At 48.1% G+C, this 18,512-nt stretch overlaps 1 protein-coding gene across 2 annotated transcripts in view; it reads right to left on the reverse strand.

The window, feature by feature from the left end:
* Nucleotides 1-18,512, reverse strand: part of FAM184B (family with sequence similarity 184 member B) — a 194,773-nt gene that overhangs the window by 36,044 nt on the left and 140,217 nt on the right. The window contains exons 5-7 of one of the 2 annotated variants that reach the window (XM_063921418.1): nucleotides 18,009-18,215; nucleotides 16,202-16,312; nucleotides 14,213-14,325 (exon numbers count right to left, since the gene is read on the reverse strand). In XM_063921418.1, the coding sequence (XP_063777488.1) occupies nucleotides 14,213-14,325; nucleotides 16,202-16,312; nucleotides 18,009-18,215 (431 nt within the window). The remainder of the gene's footprint in view (nucleotides 1-14,212; nucleotides 14,326-16,201; nucleotides 16,313-18,008; nucleotides 18,216-18,512) is intronic. The other variant, XM_063921428.1, reaches the window with a different exon arrangement.

Consider the following 18,512-nt stretch of genomic DNA (forward strand, 5'->3'; position numbering starts at 1 on the left):
TTTAAACCATCTAAAACTCATAAATAAAACCCGCAAAGATAACACAGTCTCTCTGAAATAGAACTAATCTGAACTGATGTTGGTATAGTAATTCAGAATATATTCCCCAAATGATAATCACAATACAGTGCACTGATTCATTGGTTATGAACTGTCCACATAGGCTGGCCAGCCTGTATTTAAATGAGATGTAATTCACCAAAGAGTTCATCCAAAGAAGTCAGTTAATTTGTATGAATAGTGTCTATGACACAATACTGGATTTAGAGTAACGAAGAAAAGGTCACCGTGCAATTGGACCGCTTACATACCAACCAATTGAGTAGCGTAGGTATATAACGAGTGTCCCATCCAGCCGAGCGGTATTTATCCTCCCCGTGCCGCTGATGTATGAAGCTGTTTGTTGGGGATAATTATGTCAGGCAACCGTCTCGTGCTGCCTCTTACATACACCCGCACTGGTTCGCTTGCTGGGATCACCCGAGATCTCCGCTGTCTGTACTCCACGTATCGGCATTCAACGCGCTGCCTGGGTGCTAGCCAGAAAGCGCGGCTGGGTAATCCTTTAGAGCCGGAATCCAATGTACAGAAATATACGGAGTCCCTTGCAAAGGGTTTTGAATATTATAATTACCCAGCAATAGGGCAGTAGTAGATGATCCAAATGAAGAGGTCACGCGCATGATCCAAATGAAGAGGTAACGCGTTTCTCGACCATTAGCCCCGTGATAATTGTTTTATTATATTGTGTGGTCACTCCTGAAGAATATATATTATATTTTATTTTTCTCATCCATATTTTGGATTATTAATAAACAATTTATATCTAAATGTGATCCTGTTGCGCACAGATTGTTTTTTTCTGCTTATTTCGTTTTTTGGGGGTCAGCAACTTTCCCCTTTTTGCCAAATTGTGCAGCATTAGGAAGTTCCCATAGGGTTGAAGGCTACGGGCGCCCATTTACCTTGTTTTATTTTTTGGTGAGAGACACCTGTTACTGATTCCCCTTAACCATCTCCTGTGCTAACTCTCTTTTGGGGACAACCGGCAGCCAGATAGTGAATAAGCTGTCAGCATGCTAGTTGGTGAATGGCTGGAGCTATCCACCAATCAGAGTGCTAACAGCAATTCAATGTATGGAAGCATGTGGAGAGACTGTGCAGGAATGCAGGAAGGGCACATTATGAATTATTTATTTTTTATTCCCATCAATGGGCGGGTAGGGGCCCCAGTACATTGCTTTCTATGCTGTTAAGATGGCCCTGTGTATGGCTATACACAGCAGACATGTTCCAGCATTTTACTCTTGGCCCCAGGTATGGATATCTCTGAAACCTGCCATGCTAGTGGTTTACTGAAATAGAGGCAAACTTGTAAGCTGATCTGTAGGTATATCCAATCATCTTATTCAGTGAACTTCTCAGTATCTTCAGTAGCAGTAATTGCTGATCACATTATTCCTCCAGCACTAATGAGGGCTGAGGACAGTACAATGAGAGGTTAGTGCAATGGGGTTTGTAGAGTACAGTTTGCAATGTGGTCTGTGCTATTAATGAGACTTGCCAGATTGCACTAAGCGGCTTCACCAGCATTCAGCATGTAACTGCTCCCACAAGGCGGCACAATCTGTACTCTTATTATTTGATTTCCACACACCCAATATATGCACAAAAGTATATAGAAAAAATAGCCTGATTTCTGGCCAAAGGTAGGTCGGTAAATTTGCAATTACAACAAATGAAAACAAATCCTCTGCAGCTACTCTGTAAATTACATTGTGGCCCCACACTCCACCCCTTTCCTCCCATTGGCTGGTGCAAGCTTCGCCTCTTCTGCAAAAGCCGACATCTTGCTGTGCAAACCTATTATATTTGGTGGATATCAAGCCGCATGGTGGGGCCTAACCTGACTTTGCACTGCACCTCACTTGTTTTGTCCTTCATTTTGTTCTTCTTTACATATTGTTGAGTATATACAAGGTATGTTACCGAAATGACTAAACTTGATCTATTTGGCAAATAGAAAATAAAAGCCTAGATAATAAAGCACCAGAAGATGGACAATACTTGAACATATATTAAAATTAAAGATAGTCGATTAACCAGTGGCCATATAGCTAGGCTTACCATACCACCCCTTTAAAATCAGGTGAAATGCAGGCTTGAAGTCAGCCAGCCACAGAACCTGTGTGATTCATGAGTGTCCCGGTTTAAAGGGATAGTATGGTAAGCCTACGTACAGCAGTAGGGACATTAAATATTATACTGGTCAGTTTTTGTAGGATCCTAATAAGCAGTTAATTACTGTGTAGTGATCTGAAATAACAGCGAGATTTATGTCTCTGGTATAGATCAGCACAAGCACTGAGACGCTGAGATGGTCACTAACTGTAGCGGATGTTCAATGAGCCAGATATAAGGAAAACCGGCTGCACTAGCTCTATTACCGGTTCATTACCCTCTGCAGAAATGGATGTGACCAAAAATGCTTCTCTTTGCAAACTTGAGAAATGTAAGAAATGTATTTCCTAACTAAGTTATAAATGTCATCTTTCGCTTCGCTGACCACGGTGCTGCTGGAGAAAGCGCACACACACACACACACACACACACACACACACACACACACACACACACACACACACACACTGGCCTACTTTTGAAAAAGTATTTCAGGGAGATTGTGAAAGCAATACCATACAAGCGCGGTGGTAATGTGGATGTATCCTGCTCCGCCTGAGAGGGGTGTCTTAAAAGTGACCTACGTCCAAATGTAAACAAGCCCCAAAGCAGTTACAGATTTACAGTATATTGTAGTTGTTGCTCGATAAGATCTAGTTGATGAAAGCACACCATTACGTTTCATAGAAGTGGCCATGAGAAACCTTAATTGATAATGCATGTAGCTATAGGGATCATGCCTTAAAAACAAAGCAGGGAAATGCCAATGATTATCCCATTTGAAAGTGATTGTTCCTTTTGCAAGTATATAACAGCTACATAATGGGGATAAGATGCAATCGGGGAGATTGCTAGACTATTCAGGGAGTCAGGGAGATTGCTGCTATTTCAGGGAGTTTCTCTGACATTCAAGGAAAGTAGCTGTGCTGTGTATTACTGGTGTGTGCCTGTAGATGGCACTGTACACAAATAAGTACTGATACAAGTAAGTTTATGAGACCTATTCTGAGGCAGAGAGCCAAATGGCTATATTCGTGGGAAGCTGTGGAAGCCGAATTTACTACCTTATGCGAATGCAAGTTTCCATAGGGTAATGCGAGAATCTGTAGTATGATGCAGATTCTGTATGGCTTCATTAGCCCGACAGCCCTCTATCCACAGCCACAAGAGTCATAATTAGTATCAGCATTTACCCCTGACCCACGCTTCCCTCACCCGAATAGCTTGGAAGCATAGCTACACGCTCATTGCACTCCTAAGATTCTCTTACAAGACTGAAACAGTTTTCTGTGATCACATGGTTGCCACTCAGAAATGCCCACTTCACACAAAGAGAGATTCGGCCAAGATGTCCCCTGTCTAAGGAGCTGCGTCCACCTCAGAATCAGGCCCTATGATAGCTTCTCTGTGTTGGACCAGCATGCCTGCTCACGGGACATCTGGCACTTCTGGCAAATGCCAGGAGGGCCGATGGCCTGATGGGCTGGTCCAGCCACACAAAGAGACAGGCTGGCTGAGCAGCTCCACTTCCCAACGCAGCTCCACTTTGGCCGCCCAGCAATTAAAGAGATGGGCTTGTGCCATGAGGCCACACCCCGTGACTCATGACACTCCCCTGTGAGCTGTAGCCGCACCCCCTTGTCATGCAGGCACAGTAATATAACGGGGCTTTTTTACAGCCCCAGTCTAACAAATCCATGCACCCGGAGAAGTGGCTTCGAGAAGTAGAAATGTTTCATGATGGACAATAGCATTGTATTCTGCAAGCTGTGTAATGTAGAGGTGAATTAATAAAAATGAAGGAACTTTAGCACCCCCTCTTTTACAAAGACCTGAGGAAATGCATAATTAAGACATGTTTATATCTATTTTTTTCCCTTTAGGCTCTTCCATCATCTGAAACTGTCTATGAATATTTAACCAGTCTAAAATGTATGTAATTACATACTTGACTTACTGGAGTTAGTGAAGTAACTGGACCTTAAATATGGATGAATATAAGAAAAAAAGGTAATATAATATCTGCAGTAAATAATGGACTTATCTTTTTGCACATTTGGGGCATTTCCTTTGCATACAGTATGTTACAGTTTTGGCTGGACAGTGCATGCTTATTATGGGCAATACATTTTGCATAACTGCTACCAATGATCTGATCAGCTACAGGCTGTTTTTTCTGAGCCGATAAATAAAAAAATGGGAACAACTAACAGGTGATTTGTTGTATTATAACTGTAGGAGAGCGAAATGACTGCATGGGAATGGAGAGAGTTAAACATCCTGTGAGGGGTGGACCTAGCTGTGAGGAAAGTACAGCCCATGGGAAAAGGGGAGGGTTAATATATATAGGGAATGCTAGGCCAGCTCGGTCTCTCTTGCTGCTGAATTGCCTTGGTGAGTGCTGCATAGCAGAGTCTCCCCATTGTTGGCCTTTGTAATACTTTAGCTCCTTTAATTACAAGCCACTTCCCTTCAATAGTTCTCAATTGTGTTGTGATGGCTGCATTTCGCCCTCGCCGTGCCGCCGGGACCCCAGCCCGTTACCGCTCATCAGGCGGTGGGTCTGGGCCCGAGGACGGGCTGGCTGGCCCTGTGGACGGCTTCCCGTCCTCTGGGGCCTACGCGGGCGCTGGTGTGGACGGGGCGCGGCGGACCCAGTCATCCTGGCCGCTTGGTTCCAGGCCGGTCTTGCCGGCCGGGCGCGGGTGGCGGGGAGGGCTGGGGGTGCAGGCAGGACGCCCGGAGGTGGACGGGCATCGGCCCTCACCTCCGGGTGCAGCGTTGAAAGCCTCAGTGCCGCGTTCAGGCGCGCGCACGCGCGCCGCGGTGGGCGGTCGACGGAGGATGCAGTGTCGTCCCCAGTCTCTTCCGCCTCGTCGCGGCCGCGAGGCGGTGCCAGGCGAGGGGGGCTGAGCGGACGGGAGGCGGCGGCAAGTCGGACGAGGCCCGTCGCGGGGTCTCGTCCGTCAGCTCCACAGGAAGACGCGGACGGAGGCTTAGTGGCGGGAAGAGGCAGGCCGCGGCGCCGCTGGTCTCCTTGTCTCCCCGGCTCACTCCCTTGCAGCCGGAGTCCGGCGGGGAGCGGGGGAGGGGGGGAAACAGCAGAAGCAGCAGTAATGAGCAGGGCAGCGGGGGGTCACGCCGCGGCGCCCTCCCAACGGGCGGAGGGAGCTCCGGCCTGCGGGGGGAGGGTGCGCGCGGGGGGTCTGACAGAGGAGGCAGCGCTGGCACCATAAGGCAGACACTAGGGGGGAGCAGTGACTGGTGGGGGACCGGGCCGCTGGTGGTTAGGGGCGCTGCCGGTTCCCCACCGGGCCAGTCTGGGCTCCGGGCGTCGGGCCCCCTGTTGGCGCCTGTCGGGCAGGGAGGCGCGCGCCGGCATCTGCGGGGGAACCCGCGGGGGACGGCAATGAGTTTTGGGGTGGTCAGGACCCCTCCGGAGAGCTGGCGTCGGCCCTGTCAACGGTGGTGGCGGCATTGGGTCCGCTGGCCGCTGCCGCATCCCCGGGGGTGGCAAGGCGTTCCGGCACGCATGCAGTAGCAAGCGGGTCCGGTACGCGGGCGGTGTCGGCGGCGCAGCGAGTTGCTCGCGCTTGCCGCGAGCTGGGGGCGGCCGCGGCGCAGCTGGGTCATCGTTCCGTGCGGGACGAGCAGGGGCGCGAAGCGGGGACACCTGCGCCCCGGGGTGCTAGGCATGCACCGCAATTGTTTTCTGGGTCCTTTGCTCCGTCTTCTTCTTCAGGTGATCGCGGAGAAGTTGAGATGGTGGGGAGCGAGGATGAGGATGTCGCATTTGCCACACCGGAGGATTCACTGTCCGAGCAGTCGACGGCATCAGGTGAGGTAGAGCAGTCAGGGTCGGGCTCCAGCACGCGCTCTAGTTCTCGCAGCTCTTCCTCTTCTTCTTCTCTGTCGTCGCCGGCGTCCGAAGTCAGTAGCACGACTAGAGCGAAAAAGCGTGCGACGAAATACGCCAAGAGGGCGGCGGGTCAGCAGGAGAGGCGGAAGAGACGTAAGCGGCTTAGCGAGGACGCTCGCAGGGCCAAGAAGCGCCGCGATTTGCCTGGGGTAGTCCACTGCGATTACACTGCCGTGATGCGGGGACTGAGGGATAGCTGCCGTAGAAAAATCTGCAGGGGCGATTACGTTGATATGTTCGTCTTGACGAAGGACGCAAAGAAGGACTATAAGTGGGCGTCAGCAAAGAAGGGCATCGGGGCCTTTCCGTACCTTCGACAACTGGCTGGCCGGTTTTTGTGTCTTCGCGGCTTGTTACCTAGAAGATAGGCCTGACGAACATATGAACGTCATTAGATACCTGCATTTAATACACGATATGCAGCGCACATCGTCGGGCATCGAATGGCGGATGTATGACGAGAAATTCCGGGAAAAACAGGACTGCTTGCAGGTGATTGACTTTGGTTGCAAGGACGTGGAAGTCTGGCTCCAAGTCACCCGGGCTTCTCAACAGGCTAGGGAGCCCCGGAATCCGGGGGCGGACGGGCACCGCGCAGGGTCGTCCGCCCAAGGGACCGGCGCGGACGGCGGATCGGGCAAGACAGGTAGGTTGTCCGTCCGTGGGGGGGGGCAGGCCGCCGCAAAAGGGAAGTGCTTCGCGTTTAACAATGCGTCCTGTTCCTTCGGCAAGCAGTGTCGGTTTCGACATTTGTGCTTGCAATGTGGCGGCTCCCACCCAGCCCCTACCTGCTTTAAAGGCCAGGGCGCCCGGGGTAAGCAAAATTACCCAAGACCTGGCGCGAGCAGTAGCGCTCCGCAGAGCTCCAACGCCAATTAATTTGGATACAATGGCCAAGTGGTTGGATTGGTATCCAAATAGGGCGGACGCGCAGTTTTTGTTTTACGGTTTTCAGTTTGGTTTTCGCTTGCCTGTTGCGAGCAAGGTTTCGGTCCGGGCCCAACGGAATCTCCAGTCTGCTCGTGCCTTGCCGTCGGTTCTGTGGGAGAAAGTGGATAAGGAGATTAGGCTGGGTAGGATGGAGGGACCGTTTATCTCACCCCCGGTGGATGACTTGGTCATCTCCCCAGTGGGGGTAGTTCCCAAGAAGACTCCAGGTGCTTTTAGGCTCATTCAGCACCTTTCTTACCCGTCAGGGTCTTCGGTCAACGACGCGATACTGCCGGCTCATTGCTCGGTGGTGTACCAGTCGTTTGACGAGGCGCTAGAGTTGGTCCGTAGTTACGGCCCTGGGGCCCTGATGGCTAAGATAGATGTGGAATCCGCGTTTCGGTTGCTGCCGTTGCATCCGGACTCATTCCATTTTATGGGTTTTCGGATTGGAGCGGAGTATTTCATCGACAAATGTTTGCCGATGGGATGTTCCGTTTCCTGCTCGTTTTTCGAACGGTTTAGCACATTCCTACATTGGTGCGTGGAGTCTTCATCAGGGGGTCATGGAGTCGCCCATTACCTCGATGACTTCCTGTGTGTGGGTCCGGCAATTCACTACGGTGCGGCGACTTGCTGTTCAGCATCCGAGCTCTGTTTTTTCACTTCGGAGTTCCTGTGGCCGAGGATTAAACGGAGGGGCCGGTCTCCTGTTTGTCATTTTTGGGGATAGAAATCGACACGGTGGCGGGATTGTGTCGACTGCCTCCGGACAAGGTTGCGAAGCTCCGCGAGGCTATCTGCCGGTTCGTAAGGTCGCGCAAAGTCACGCTGCAGCAGGCGCAGTCCTTGCTGGGCATTTTGAACTTTGCTTGTCGGGTAATCCCGATGGGCAGGGTTTTCTGCCGGAAGCTGGAAAGGGTGACTGCAGGGTGTGCCAGACCGCATCATTTCGTACGCTTGTCCTCCGAGATTAAGAGGGATTTGGCCGTATGGGCCTCGTTCCTGGAGGACTTCAACGGGGTGTGTATATGGCAGGCCCCAACAGTCGACAGCTCTGGGCTGCAGCTGTTTACCGACGCGGCGGGTTCCTCTGGATTCGGTTGCTATCTGGAGGGATCTTGGTGCGCGGCCTCGTGGCCGGCGGAATGGCATCGCGAGGGTTTAACTAAGGACCTTTTGCTGCTGGAGCTTTTCCCCATTATGGTGACGCTGGAGGTTTGGGGCGATCGTCTGGCGCATCGCAGCATCTTGTTTAGATGTGACAATCTGGGCGTGGTGCATGCGATAAATAACCAGAGGGCGAAATCGCTGGTGGTCTTGAGGGTGCTGGGGCAGTTGCTGTTGACATGCTTGCATAGGAATGTGTGGTTCCGCGCGCAGCATGTGCCTGGGCTGGAGAACGAAATTGCCGACGCGTTGTCACGAGGTCAGTGGGAGAGGTTTTGTTTGTTGGCACCCGAGGCCGATGAGCAAGGTTTTCAATGTCCCGGTTATGTCTGGCAGGTGATCGGGCCGGACTGGAGGGTCTAGCGATGCGGTCAGTCGCTCCGAACACGCTCAAGGCTTACGGACAAGCTTGGAGCGAGTGGGAGGAGTTTGTCCGAGGACGAAGTCAACAAGGTAAGAGCGGGCATCGGCTGATGCTTTCTTTTATTTGGCAGCTGTTTGTTACGGGTAGGTCCAGAGCGGTGGTATCCCGGTACTTGGCTGGTATTTCGTTCTTTAACAAAATCAAGGGTGTCCCTGACGTGACAAAGAGCGGGATTCTGCTTAAGGCGATGAAGGGGTGGGCGCGCGTGGCGCCGACGCCGCCTGATAGGAAGCGGCCCATTGATGCGGCCTTGCTTCCGGCTGTCATCATGGCGGCTGGCAGTATCGCATCATCCATTTTTGAGTCGCTGCTGTTCCGTTTGGCGTCCTCAATGGCTTATCACGGTGCCTTTCGGGTTTCGGAGCTGGTGGCGCCTTCTAAGCGAGCAGATTCGCGCATGCTTCTCGAGGACGTGGTGGTGGGTGAGAGGTCCTTGCTGTGCAGATTGCGTCGCTCTAAGACGGACCAAGTAGGTAGAGGTCGATGGGTCACCTTGGTTTTGGCGCTGGAGGAGAGCATTTGCCCAGTGAGGTTGGCAGTTCGGTATGCGGCAGTACGGCCCGATGGTCGGGGGTCGTGGTTGCTGCATTATGACGGTCTACCAGTGACGAAATATCAGTTTCGTTGGATGCTGGGTCGCTGTCTGGCGAGATTGGTCCTTCCACCCGCTGCTTTCGGGACGCATTCCTTCCGCATCGGGGCTGCGACGTCGGCTGCGTCGGCAGGGTTTTCCGTGGCTGAAATCCAGGCGGAGGGGCGATGGAAGTCGTCGAGTTACAGACGATATATTCGCCCCGTTGCATGAGATGTTTGCTTGAATACGGTTTTGTTTATTTGTAGTTGTATAAGTCCTGTTGTAAAGTTCAGTACGTCCTTGTGTGGTGTATCGGTTTGTCTCCCCTGTTTATCCTACTCAGGGATTAGCTACTCGCCGCTGCTGGCAGCGGGGGTCTGGAGTTCTTTTGCGATTTTTTTGCCTGACTTGACGGACTGAATTCTAATCTACAATTCGGCTGATCAGTTCTAATCAAAGTCCCTCAGCAGGTTTTTACGCTTTCACCTCCAGCTGAGTTCTTACATGTTTTTCCCATTTTATACCCCCCTTTCCCCCCCCCCCCATCTCCCGTTTATTTTCTTATTTTAATTTTGATTTTCCCATTGTGTGTTTATGTTCTGCTTCAAATTGGCTGGAAGCTTGTGCAGATCGGCTAGGCCGTTACTTCTGCAAGACACGAAAATCCAATTTTTCTTTTGGCAGATCCTTCAGGTTAATGCATTTAATAAACTCTGCTTTAGATTTTTATTAACCGAATTTTTACCCCTTTCCATCTCTTCAGGTTGGGTAGACGATGATTTGGCAGTCTGGGTGGTTGGCCACTCTTATGTGTACTGGGCAGCCAGGTTTTTGGCCTCGGAGGGGGCGCAGATGTTTCCTAGGGCTCATGGCGTTCGTTGGCTTGGTTGGCGGGGAATGATGTGGAAAGATCTGAAGAGTAGATTAGTCAGTCAGGCCAGCGAGCATGGAGTCCCTAGGGTACTGGTTGTCCATTTAGGTGGCAACGACCTGGGGAAGAGGACATCTTTGGAGCTGCGGTGGGCCATGATGAAGGATCTGGCCTGTGTGGCCGCAGCATGGACCAATTGTGTCTTGGTGTTCTCAATGATGGTGCCAAGGTTGAGTTGGCGAGGTGTGGCGGATGGTCGCCTGATTGATGAGGCCAGGCAGAAGGTGAATGGGGCGGTGGCGAAGTGGGTGTTGTCCCACGGAGGCAAAGTGGTTCGCCACCCTAGGATTCGGTTTCGAGACAGTCACCTTTTTCGGCCTGATGGTGTGCATCTGTCCAATGAGGGGATGATGCTTTTCCTGGAGGATCTGTTTCTTGTGTTGCAGGAGTTAGGTTGAGGTTATGGTGGCGGTGCGAATACTCTGGGGAGGAGTCTTTCGCTGTTGGCGGAAAAGAACGGCAGGTTGTAGTTTGTCTTGTTAGCTGTAGTGATTTACAGTTTGGTGTGGTTTAGGTGCACTCACCTCCATTGACTTTTAAGGACGCTCGACCACCCGTCCGGGGGCAGCGGCATCACCCATCAGGGTGGGTAGTCACCGTGGGGGTTGAGTTGGGCACCTATTACCGATTTTATAGTTTGTATTTAAATTAGGATAGTTTTGAATTTTGACGTTTTAAGGTTAGCGTCAGTTTAATAGAGCTGTTCTTTTTTCTGCCACCATATGCCGGCTGAATCGGCATGTTAAATAAATTTTTCAATTTACAGGTTTACTAATGGTTATGGTACAATAAATAGCTAACAATTTTCTGCCAAATTCAAGTCTCCGTGTCATTATTTCTTGGTATTAAAGGTAATGAATGCTTTACTTTTGAATAAGGGGTCCACAAATTATCACTAGGAGGTTTAGGAGAGCGAAATGACTGCATGGGAATGGAGAGAGTTAAACATCCTGTGAGGGGTGGACCTAGCTGTGAGGAAAGTACAGCCCATGGGAAAAGGGGAGGGTTAATATATATAGGGAATGCTAGGCCAGCTCGGTCTCTCTTGCTGCTGAATTGCCTTCCCGCCCTCCCACCCTGTTTGGTAGAGGTTCTGGCACGGAGTGCCTTGGCTTTGAATTGTTAGTCTGGTGTTATCGTTGGCTATTTGTTGGCGGAAAAGAACGGCAGGTTGTAGTTTGTCTTGTTAGCTGTAGTGATTTACAGTTTGGTGTGGTTTAGGTGCACTCACCTCCATTGACTTTTAAGGCCGCTCGACCACCCGTCCGGGGGCAGCGGCATCACCCATCAGGGTGGGTAGTCACCGTGGGGGTTGAGTTGGGCACCTATTACTGATTTTATAGTTTGTATTTAAATAAGGATAGTTTTGAATTTTAACGTTTTAAGGTTAGCGTCAGTTTAATAAAGCCGTTCTTTTTTCTGCCACCATATGCCGGCTGAATCGGCATGTTAAATACATTTTTCAATTTACAGGTTTACTAATGGTTATGGTACAATAAATAGCTAACAATTTTCTGCCAAATTCAAGTCTCCGTGTCATTATTTCTTGGTATTAAAAGTAATGAATGCTTTACTTTTGAATAAGGGTTCCACAAATTATCACTAGGAGGTTTATGTATTATAATTCTCTAACGCTGGTCAGTACCATAATACCTTAGAGCAGTGGTCTCCAACCTTAATTGGGGTGTGAGCTACTTTCGGAAAATAAAACCTCTGAAGGAGTTGCCCCCTCCCCACAATGCATGTGCGTTCCTGCGGAAGTGTGTGTGGCCTCACAAAAGTGGGTGTGGCCTCACAATTTCAAGTAATGCCCCCCAGCAGTGCCAGGCACACAAATAATGCCTCCCAGCAGTGCCAGATACACAAACAACGCCCCCCCCCAGCAGTGCCAGATACACATATAATGCCCCCCAGCAGTGCCAGATACACATATAATGCCCCCCAGCAGTGCCAGATACACAAATAATGCCTCCCAGCAGTGCCAGATACACAAATAACGCCCCCCAGCAGTGCCAGATACACATATAATGCCCCCCAGCAGTGCCAGATACACAAATAAAGCCCCCCCAGCAGTGCCAGATACACATATAATGCGCCCCAGCAGTGCCAGATACACATATAATGCCCCCCAGCAGTGCCAGATACACAAATAATGCCCCCCAGGCAGTGCCAGATACACAAATAATGCCCCCCCAACAGTGCCAGATACACATATAATGCCCCCCAGCAGTGCCAGATACACAAATAATGCCTCCCATCGGTGCCAGATACACATTTAATGCTCCCCTGCAGTGCCAGATACACATATAATGCCCCCCAGCAGTGCCAGATACACAAATAATGCTCCTCAACAGTGCTAGATACACATATAATGCCCCCCCCAGCAGTGCCAGATACACATATAATGCCCACCAGCAGTGCCAGATACACAAATAATGCCTCCCAGCAGTGCCAGATACACATATAATGCCCCCCAGCAATGCCAGATACACAAATAATGCCTCTCAGCAGTGCCAGATACACATACAATGCCCCCCAGCAGTGCCAGATACACATATAATGCCCCCCCGCAGTGCCAGATACACAAATAATGCCTCCCAGCAGTGCCAGATACACAAATAATGCCTCCCAGCAGTGCCAGATACACAAATAATGCCCCCCAGCAGTGCCAGATACACAAATAATGCTTCCCAGCAGTGCCAGATACACAAATAATGCCTCCCAGCAGTGCCAGATACACATATAATGCCCCCCAGCAGTGCCACATACACAAATAATGCCTCCCAGCAGTGCCAGATACACAAATAATGCCCCTCAGCAGTGCCAGATACACATATAATGCCCCCCAGCAGTGCCAGATACACAAATAATGTCCCTCAGCAGTGCCAGATACAATGCCCCCACCAGTGCCAGATACAATTCCCCCCGCAGTGCCATATAAAATGCCCCCCGCAGCGCTAGATAAAATGCCCCCCCCCCGCACAGTGTCCGATACAGTGCCTCACACAGTGCTAACCCTTGCTGGCTTCTTCTACTGCTGCCAGTGCTGCTCCTCCTGTATGAGGGACGGAAGGGGAGGAGGGTGCAGCGCGCGCCTCTCCTGTGAAGTCCGGAGAGCGGCTGCAGTGAGGGTGACACAGTCTCCAGTGGCGGTGGCCATTTAAAATATGGTGCCGGTAAGTGAGCCAATCAAAACTTGCGGCCCGGCAGCCAATCAGGTGCCGCCACTGCCGGTCCACGAGTTCTGATTGGCTGACGGCCGGCACCATATTAAAAATGAAGGGAGGAGGAGTGCCAGTGACTGCCCAAGCCCGTGCGCTCTGTGAGCTACCGAAAATACTACGGCGAGCTACCGGTAGCTCGCGAGCTACGGGTTGGAGATCACTGCCTTAGAGTAACACATGCAAATTATTATGACATTTATCTTAGACAAGCATTTAGAAATAATACATTATGGGGGTAATTCAGAGTTGATTGTAGATGTGCTAAATGTAGCACATCTACAATCATTTACTCTGACATGCAGGAGGACGCCCAGCACGGGGCTAGTCCCCCCATCCTCTCCCCCCCCCCTGGGGGGGAGGGGCGGGGGGGATAGGGCCTGACATGCAGGAGGATGCCCAGCACGGGGCTAGTCCCCCCATCCTCCTCCCCCCCCTGGAAGGAGGGGCGGGGGGGGATAGTGCCTGACATGCAGGAGGACGCCCAGCACGGGGCTAGTCTGTACTTGACAAGTAGCTCCCTACCTGCGTAGCTCCTGCGCGCTAACAGGGAGCAACTTGACGCATCCCGGGTCGCAGCGGCTGCGTGTGATGTCACGCAGCCACCATGGCCCACCCCCCGCGCGGTCCTGGCACACCTGGGTTGTCTGGACCGTGCCCCCAAAAAGGCGGCCAAATGCCGCCAGTCTGTCCCCTCCCGCCCAGCGGGCAGAGGTGATAGCTGGGCTGAGATACCGATAGCATCTCTTGCATGCACATGTGCACTGCGGCGCATGCGCAGTTCAGACTTGATCGCCCGCTTAGCGAAAACGCACAGCAGCGATCAGGTCTGAATTAGCCCCAATGTCATAACAAAATTTACCTTTTGCTTTCCTTAATTCTGGATTCTGGTGACAGTCTTACGTCCGTCTTGATTTCCCTATTAGATTTCAAAGGACTGGATAATTCACACTGCTGTAGAATAGTCTTATTCTGCTAAAAAGAAATAATAATAATCAGTAAACATAGCTGTTTGCTTGTATTTTTGTTATACCACAGAAGTAAAGTACTATTATCGCAAAATTAACAGATATATTAGGGGGAGATAAAATGCATCTCCATCCTGACATGATAACCAGCTACACAGTATTTAAATAGAATATTGTAGACAAGGGTGTAGTTACCATAGGTGCAGGGAGTGCAGCTGCTATGGGGCCCAGAGCTCAGAGGGGCCACCTTCCCTGTCACAGTTACATGTGTTATATACAGGGTGTAGCTACCATAGATGCAGGGAGTGCAGATGCTATGGGGCCCAGAGCTCAGAGGGGCCACCTTCCCTGTCACAGTTACATATGTTATATACAAGGGTGTAGCTACCATGTGGGAATTATACACAGGTGTATCAGTATACACTGCTGGAAATTTGGTGTGTTTGAGCAGAGATGTACAGGCAAGGTAGGCACTGCCTCACCTGCCACAGAGATGTGACTATAACAATGATTAGAATAATACACAAAAGATATTTCTAATATATTCTTCTGTATTTTTCACATAATTTATATAGTCAAAACTGGTGTATACGTTAGTATGACAGGACAGGCTCTGCCTCACCCCACTGGTCTATGTCATCCCTCTCTTACAGCCGGCTAATGGGCCAAATAGCTTGTTGTGCCCCTTCCCTGATCCGTGGGCTTTTCTACTGCCCCAGGCCTCTATTAGCAGCTCCATCCGCCCCATAACAATCTGCTAGTCATCTATAATATCAACACCAGAAAAAAATGGGTTTTCTATTTAAGCTTTTTAAGCTAAGAGAGAAGGGGGGTTGCTGTATAATACTGTAAGGCAATCAATGCGTCAGTCAGCTGGTTACACAGAACCTGGGTGACTCATATCGGCATGACCATTTTCCTACTCATTTACCTCATCATCACTAAGGAGTTTCTGCTTCACTGCTACAGGGTACCAGTACAGCAGCTGCGTCCCTTCTAGACTGACTGCTTAATGTGTAATCAATGACTTCTCCTAGGTCTGCACTTTTATTACTCACTTACTTTGTTTTAACAAGTTCAATTGATAATATTATAAATAGGACAGACAGACAGACAGACAGACAGACAGACAGACAGACAGACAGATAGATAGATAGATAGATAGATAGATAGATAGATAGATAGATAGATAGATAGATAGATAAATAAGATGCCCATACACTAGGAGGTATTGCATGCGACAGGGCTCCCCGCCAGCCGCCGGCAGCTCCTGGGCCCACGATATCGTGAGTCCAGGTCACCTCACTCACGATGTGCTAACGTTAGATCTCATGTGATCTAACGTTAAAGCACATCATCACAAGCGACAGGCCCAGATCTTACCTGCTGCAGGTAAGATCTGATAACCCTGTTTACGACCCCCGGGAGTGCGCCTATGATCACAATCGTAAGTGGACCACACACGATGTGGTCCACTACGTCAGCCCGATGCGTCGATATCGTGCCAAAGATATCTTCCTAGTGTGTGGGGATAGATAGATAGATAGATAGATAGATAGATAGATAGATAGATAGATAGATAGATAGATAGATAGATAGATAGATAGAGCTGAAACAATAATAATTACAAAACTGGAAATGATGACGTGTCACAGAACAATATCACTCCAATTCTCATAGTGATCAATAAATGTGCTAGCCACTGGCCAGTGAGCAATAAAAATATGATAGCATGCACTAATAATATTAGGACAAGTTTTAGTACACATACATCGAGGAGATGAGACAAGCCTTATTAAATATATATCCATCTTATTAAGCAATGCTGTACAATGACATAAAACAAACACATTCATCTTTGCACCACCATAATAGAAACTTACCTTACATATGGAGTCTTGAAGTTTAATATAAAGTGCGTCTCTCTCATCTATTGACTGATTTATCTCATACTCATTCTTCTTTTTCAGCTCTTCTAGATGCCTCTCATGTTCCTGCAACCATGTTCACATTACAATAAATATATATAAAAAAACAGAATCTTCTACAACAATCTCATCTAAACAATGTAAGTAGTTTACCATATCCAGCGCTACATCAGGAAAGCATGCGTACTGCGTACTTCACAGGCATAACGATATGGGGCATATTTACCAAGTATTGGGACTGAAAAGGAATCCTGGAAAGGTCTGCAATGTGTTGCCCATTGGCTATATTATCTAACTCCATCTAAAGCGTGCATTGGCTATCACATTCAAGAGCTAAGTACTGTAGATTTTCACATTTTAGCCGCCACATAGAAACCTATGGTGGCTGCTTCTGCAAACAATAATATAATTTTCACATCGTATAAATGTTGAAATATATTTCCATATTTTTTTACATCTATATTCTTTTTTGTTTATGTTCATTTTATCTTCAAAGAATGGAACGGAAAGTCCAACTCTGGGCTTGCAGTTCCACCAGCTCACGCACACCATGTGACCAGCACAATGCAGTAAATGTAGCCTTATCACTCCTAGCCTGTATTGCAGAGGCAGTTACGTATTGCTCAAATAACTGCCCATATTTAATTAATAAATTACTGCAATAAGCAGCAATAGAAACCCAGTCCTGTCATCAAATATTATAATCCATTTGTTAGTGATTTTGAAGAGTGGTCAAGAACTATTTGGGTGTATTCTAATGTGTCCCAGTTTTTGTACTGGGAACATTGGAAGGCTTGTCTATATACCTATATATTCACTGGACTCATGAGATACAATTTACATTTATTGGACATTGCCTTCAGGGGTATATTTACTAAAAGTCGATTTTGATTCTCAGTCAATTTTCAACTGATTTTGAAAACTGCAAATTTACTAAAGCCAAAACCAACCGAAAATCGACTATAAAAATGAATTTAGACTAAAATAGACCATTGAACCAACCATTGGTACTTTTCAATAAAAACCTATACAAATTGCTCATTTACTAACAGTCGGTTTAAAAATCGACTCGAAACCGACTAAAAAAAACGAAAAATTATAGACTATTAAGAAGCAGGTCAGTTTAACTTCTAAAACATGCAATTGGCTGTAAGCTCATTATGATGCCTATAAAAAGGGACACAACCATGTGGTGTACTCTGTCTGTAGTAATCATGGCAAGTCAAGGCTCTGCAATGCTGGGCCTTTTCCTGCAGTATGCAAATCACCCCATGACTGAAGGTGACTCTAAATGTGCATGTGACATGTTTTGGCCAATGGGAAAACAGTAGGAAATTTAATTTGATTTTGGAGTCGACTTTGAGTCAGTTTCTAACGTCTATTTAAATAAAACCAACTGAATTTAGACTTTAAAACAAACTCACATCACGATCAATCTTTAAAATGGACAGAAAAATTACTTTTAGTAAATACCAGATTTTAGGCAGTCAAACACTACAGAAAAACTGGGCTATTTGAGTCGGTTTAAAAATTGATTCAAAACCAACTTTTAGTAAATCTACCCCCTACTGTCCAAATTATCATAAAAATAACAATTCTAGCATAGAAGTAACAAAATGTAATAACACTCAAAGAAAACTCTCATACAATGGAGTGCCACGTTAAAATCTCCTTAGGATTTATAATACATCTAAAAAGTATTTCACTATTAGTTTTCCTGTTTAAGGTATAAACTTTGAAATTAATGAATTTCCTACTGTACTTTCTGCAATTGCCTCTTCTCCGCCTCCATGGAAGCTTGGATGGTTTTTATCTCGGCTGCATGCATCTTGGCTAAGTCTTCTCGGTTCCTAGAGAACTGCTCCTTGAGATGTTTGGACTCTGCCTCTTTCTGCCGTTTGGTTTTACTGAAGTCTTCTTTGTGCTGTTTCATATGTTCGTGTTTTAGGACTGAGTGTTCTCTCAGGGACTAGATGTAAGTGTTGAGAAAAACATCAATACATGTATACAGTTTAAATGACTCCTTTATCTATACCAAGTTCCCTATGTATATCCCTACTCCAGAGTTATTCACTCCCAAACAAATATTTAAAGTTCTAGGAATCCAGATTGTAGTGGCCAAAAACATAAATAAATATTATACATATTTTGCTTGTTTGATCCTCATTCATTGTTCACATCATTCCTGAAAGCTAAGAGTAGTCAATTTAACCTTCCATTCCAGCTTCAAATATTTTAATAAACTTTTGCTTATTCTAACAAGGTT

The sequence above is a fragment of the Pseudophryne corroboree genome, chromosome 1 (assembly GCF_028390025.1).
Source record: "Pseudophryne corroboree isolate aPseCor3 chromosome 1, aPseCor3.hap2, whole genome shotgun sequence".
Lineage (NCBI taxonomy): Eukaryota > Metazoa > Chordata > Amphibia > Anura > Myobatrachidae > Pseudophryne > Pseudophryne corroboree.